Consider the following 5,797-nt stretch of genomic DNA (forward strand, 5'->3'; position numbering starts at 1 on the left):
ATATTATTACATAACATAGATATGAAATCATATAAAACCATTTCCATAATTATTTGTTTGCAATGGCGGAAGGCGACAGACTGCGATTCCACAAATATGGGAACCCGAGGGTCACGGGTCACGTGACCAGCTGGGAAGACGGTGCTCTACCCAGCAGGCCCAGTTTCCTGGGCCATTGGTTCCCTACACAAGATCTGGTAATCGCAGCCTGTCCCCACCGTCGGTTCATGGCGCTCTTGGCCATTCCTCTCCTTGAGGCATACTGGAAATGATTATAGTTCAGGAACGAAACAAAAGAACAAACTCCAAATCCCAACAACCCAATTTTTTTTTTTTTTTTTTTTTTTTTTTTGCCTAGCGAAATAGAACCTGGGCATGTGGCAAAATTTATGCACGGCTAACAAAAATAACAAACAATCAACTTTGCGTTATTTTTGTGGCTTTATTAACATTTTGAGATGGGACGCTTATTTTGCACATTTTGATTTTCTGGGTGTCATAACAAAATAACACAGATATAATTGAATCATAAAAAACGCTTACAAATGCTAGGCCCCCCGTCTATGAAATCGAGTGATGCCAAGGCTAAACTTATATACATTAAGTCATTATATCAGCCCCCCGCCTATAAAATCGAGTGATGCCTAAAGTTATAGAAAATAGATGTATATATATACCAGCCTCTCCGCCTGTAAGATCGGATGATGCCTAAGATTAAAGCGTGACACCCTGAGTTTGAAAATGTGTAGGTACAACTAGGTCCCCCCGCATTCAAATCGAATGGGGGCCGGAAAACTAAGAATTGACATGCGAACAAATTCGACTGAATATACATTGGCAACCCCCTCGCATGTAAAAATTGAATGGGGTCGAAAATTATTGGATGACAATTATTGATCAATAAACTTATCAGTACCATGTGATTAGTGATTTACCCATACAAAACCGGGTAGGGGCGAAACCCAATGGGAAAATTCCCCTACGGCCCACTGTCTTTGTGCACGACGCTTGATGTGCGACCAGGCCAAATGCCCCCAGCTCTGCATTAACTTCATAAATCACTGACCAATTTATTACATAAACCCTATCCGTACCTTTCATACCTGAAACCCTAAATCCTTTCCGTACTAATACGTATACCTTGGCTACTTCGAACCACCAAGCAATATTTAATTTATGCCACTAATATACTAAAAATACTTTTATTGGTGGAGATAATGGGGAGGTGGTGGGAATGTTTCAGACTCCGTACATTTTTCTTCTTGTCCATTCAAATGAAAGCCATAACTAGAATGAAAGCCCCTTCGTGCTATTTGTAATTTGCTGGCGGTATTTTCCGCGCTTGCTTGATAAGCGTACATACGCTTGTACATTTCCTTCCAATGTAATACAAAGTATTACATTTCCTAGCGCGTGAATTTCCCTCAAAAATGTAAACAACCTCTTGACCTACATTTTGTCAGCCTGTCAATAAACCATTTTAAATCGTAATCTACTCTTTAAATTTCAATATACTCCTGATTGCCCGCAATAAAACAAAGGGCATGCACAAAATAAAGTTTCAAAGATTAAGAGCAAATCGAACCGCTGACGCAAAGTTCCCCATGAGAAGATCACATCCCTCATCAGACAGATGCACGCCATCTCTGTGAAAATACCAGTGTTCTTGGACATTGAAATTGTGGCCTATGAATGATCCACTACACATACGCCGGACCCTCCGTCTGGCATACTTGTTGACACCTTTCCGCACATCATTGATGACGACCTGCGACGTGACGTGTACATCATGACCATAGTAATACAGGCGAGTAAGATGCTTGAAAATGAAATGTAGCATTGCGGCAACAATGACCGCGCTGTATTCAGTGCTTCATCCACCGCTTGTCGACAGTCCTTTGCAAAATAACGCCCCAAGTCGTTCGAGCCCGCATGGATGATTAGCTCCGATGGAGAAAGACCGAACCTCACTTGGCCCTGTTGACGCGGGAAACCGCGTATAGCGACGCCCCTCCTCGCCCGTGCCATGCCACCTCACAACCAGCGATTCCCAGGTCTCGACAGCCTCTGGTAAACGCCCGCTCACCAGCTCGCCTCACGAGAATGTCTCCGCACACCCAAACCCGGTGAGCCTGGGCACCTATTCGGAGAAAGATAAAAACCAAATTCCTTCCGAGTATGGCGTACCTTTTATGGGCTTATAGAACCAAAGGTGTCTAACATAATTACATAAGCGAAGCAAATTCAATTCTATATAGCATATTATCGCAATGACGACCTTCGTCATTGCCTTGTTTTCGCTCACATTCTGCCCCATTAATATTCTCCTTTCCCTTATCCTTATCGTCAGGAATCGCATTCGTTTTGCACGTAGTGTTTGTGATTCCTAGTTAGGTGCTTTCCTCATGTCTTTTTCCTTTCAAATTTCATAGGCATAGACTCTAACATCTCATCAAGGTCACTACTTTCTTCGATTTTGGAAATCACCCATGCATGACCGTCCAGGCGCCATTTTGTCCGTTTCTGGTCCATTTTAAGGCCGTTATATCTTCCTTCCCATCCCCACTATCCTAGATCCTACAAACTTTTAACAAATTCCTCTAGATAGTCTGAGAGATGTCCTTTCATCTGCGACGGGTGACTTGACCTTCACAATGCCATCTTCATACTCGAATTTCAAATCTAAAACCGACTCCTCCAATAAATCTCAAGTTCTTGAAAAATGGACCCCTAAACAATCTAAAACTGCCATAACTTTCTCATATAAATTCCGTTTTGTTTTTAAATCTCACAGTATCTTTATCTCATAATTGCACATAGCCGTGCCAAATTTCACGCTCCAATGGCTTTGCACAACATAAATAGCGCCCTCTAAAGTTTTAGGAATTGGCTTTCTCTTTGTGGCCGTATCTTCATAATGGCTTGGCAAACCCGTACCCTTTTTTGGATTTAGATACTTGAAGTTATTTCCTTTCCAGCTATATACAAAATTATATACCCTAACACTGACCAAATTTGAGAAAAATTGCCTTCCAAATCCGCCATTTTCGAGAAAATTCCGAAATAACTTCAACTTACTCTAAAATAACGATCTTTATACCTACATCAATGAAACTTGGCAGACACATGTATCCATATACGTGACAACTGTCTGCCAAGTTTGGTAAAATTCGAATACGTCAGCGCAAAGTTATCGCCAAAAATGATGAATTTACTATGCGTTACGTAATAGCGCCTTTAATGCGTGCAGTACATTGCGCGCAGATGACACCGGTGTCAAACTGACCGCAATGAAGTGCCCTTTCGAATGATACCAAGTATGGTATATGTTCACACAGAAAATTTTGAGTAAATCACATTTGAACAAGGGTCATTATACGAATTCCGCCGAGTTTCCGCCCAATAATATAACACGTATCGGCTATGGCGTCATTTTTTCAGACTGCTTTTCACCCCTTAAACGTCCCTTTTTTTTTTTTCTTTGAAATTTTGCAGTGACATTCCGAGTTGCAATACGCAGGGCACCTCTTGGCCGGATTTTTAAAATTGGTCAAGGGGGTCATTGAAGACGCAATTTTGTCCTATAAATCTATTTTACATCTCGTGTTTCGATAGGATTACCATAGAACAAAAAAAAATTGTTTACAATAACAACCATGAAATTCTCTTTCCCATGATACCAAATACGTCAGATAAAGTGACATAAAGAGAGAGAAAAAACAAACAATTAAAGTCCGGTCATAATACAGATCCTGTACGTTTTCCGCCCATGCATTACACGCATTGTCTATGGGGCAAATCGGGTTCACGCTTCTGGACCCCAGAACGATCTTTATTTTTCTTGAAATTTTACAGGCACATTCTAAGTGGCCAAGTGCAGAGCATCAAGAAGCCGGACTTTTTTTTTTTTTTTTTTAAATCGGTCAAGCATGACATTAAATGCTACTTCATACTCTGCGTAACTAGTCCGAGAGATGCTCTTTCGTTTGACATGTAAAAACAAGGCGTCATTGCACGCACATCGTTCTGACACGATTGCATTTCTAGTATCGTACCGAACTTGTTTAACACACTAAATATTGTACAACATCACTTGTCGAAACACGACTAACCCCAAATAAGTGCGTGGTTATACGAAAATGAATAACATCCCACTGAGCTGGTTAAAATTATTGAAACCAAAGTAAGCAATCGTACTAACTCTCCATAATTATATCCACACCTTATATGTAGGCCCCTATCTCCTTTGCCTACAATCAACCCGACCTTGTCCAACCTATTAACGGACATAAAGTTTATATGTCTCACTGCGCCATCTCCCCCATCTCCTTAGGGAATGATATGTTTGCGGAATTAGAAGATGAGACTAGCCTGTGGCTAGGTAACTCACCGGGTGGAGGATGGACAATAGACGGTTGATTCGCCGTTTCTAGGGATTCTGTGATGTTGGCCCCCCCCCGTCGGAGTCTGGTCTCCTTGGCGCTCCCGCCCTGCCGAAGCGGCTGGGTTACTCCTCGAGCCGCGTCTCGTCACTCGAGAATGTGGAGCTGGCGTTGTCCCCCTGATCGGGTCACTGTTTTGAAGCGCTGGCTCTCTCCGCTTTCCTTTGCCCTTTCGTCCCGTAGACGCCTTAGACTTCCCCATCTTGTCGTCCACACAATACAGACGAGCTAGTTAGACGACTATGCCGCAATCCGAGCTCCGATGTAACTTCCTCCAATATTTAATTCCAGCTATCCAATACAATTACTCCTCTGTTCAATTCCAAATATCTAGTGTAACATTTTCTCTTTTTAGATCCAATTATCCAGTGTAACTCTTCCTCTGTTTAATTCCAGATATCCAGTGTAACTTTTCCACCGTTTAATCCTTATATCCCGTGTAGCTGTCTCTCTGTTCAATTCCGAATATCCAGCGTATTGGTGTGAAACCCAGTGATAATAGAAACTAACCGGTGCAGTCAGTTCAACAGCGACAACCTGTGTACAATTAGCATGTATAATTCTGAGTCCAATAAAACACGACCAACTCAAACGAAGTATTAGCTGAGAATGACCCATTGATTAGTAAAAATACACGTCGTGGGAAACACTTGCCTTGCGACCCCGATATGTATTACAAAAGCGCGCCTATCATTGATATTTACAAAACACGCGTGGTAAAGATTCGGCTTTGTGACCTCAATGTAGGTTACAAAGAGATGCGCCTATGTTTGATATTTGCCGACCTGCTGGGAAACATTCGGTTATTGACCTCAAAATCATTTTACAAAAGAGGCGCGCTATCGTGTGTAGTCACCGGCTTGCCGCATATTTCCGGCCTACACTATTGCATTCTATTACAATTGGGTTTATTTTGATAACATCAAAATAAACGTATTAGGATAATTTGAGGTATAAAAGCACGTCATTGTGAAACTGTCTCCGTTCTCATTTCTTCCATTCATCCGTGGATGAAGCGATTAGACTTGTGGTTTATGGTGATGACCATGAACAACCACACTACATACATTATACGCCTACATTGCAAATAATGAAGCAGAAATTATTCATGTAGAGACCATCCTACACAATTTGGACTTTCTCTTGCTCCTTCCTTCATTTTCCCCAACGTATTCATTTGTGTCTGAATAAATCTCTTTTTACTTGACTACCAGTCGGTGAGATCCTCTTTATAGACATTTTCTTCTCTCTTTTGATATGTCTTTCTATCGCTGATTTTTTTTTTTTTAAATCTCTTGTCTGTCTGTCTGTATGTCTCTCTCACTGTATCTCTCTCTCTCTCTCTCCCTCTATCT

At 41.5% G+C, this 5,797-nt stretch overlaps 1 protein-coding gene across 1 annotated transcript; it reads right to left on the reverse strand.

Moving 5' to 3' along the window:
* Nucleotides 1–1,971: 1,971 nt before the first annotated feature.
* On the reverse strand, nucleotides 1,972–5,384 carry LOC115921625. The gene is made up of 2 exons (XM_030979257.1): nucleotides 4,391–5,384; nucleotides 1,972–2,140 (listed from the first exon to the last, which is right to left on the reverse strand). Exons 1-2 carry the CDS (start codon nucleotides 4,642–4,644, stop codon nucleotides 2,083–2,085), a joined length of 312 nt encoding a protein of 103 aa, XP_030835117.1. The 5' UTR covers nucleotides 4,645–5,384; the 3' UTR covers nucleotides 1,972–2,082.
* Nucleotides 5,385–5,797: the final 413 nt, after the last annotated feature.

Source organism: Strongylocentrotus purpuratus, unplaced genomic scaffold (genome assembly GCF_000002235.5).
Source record: "Strongylocentrotus purpuratus isolate Spur 01 unplaced genomic scaffold, Spur_5.0 spur5_scaffold_10, whole genome shotgun sequence".
Taxonomy (NCBI): Eukaryota; Metazoa; Echinodermata; class Echinoidea; order Camarodonta; family Strongylocentrotidae; genus Strongylocentrotus; species Strongylocentrotus purpuratus.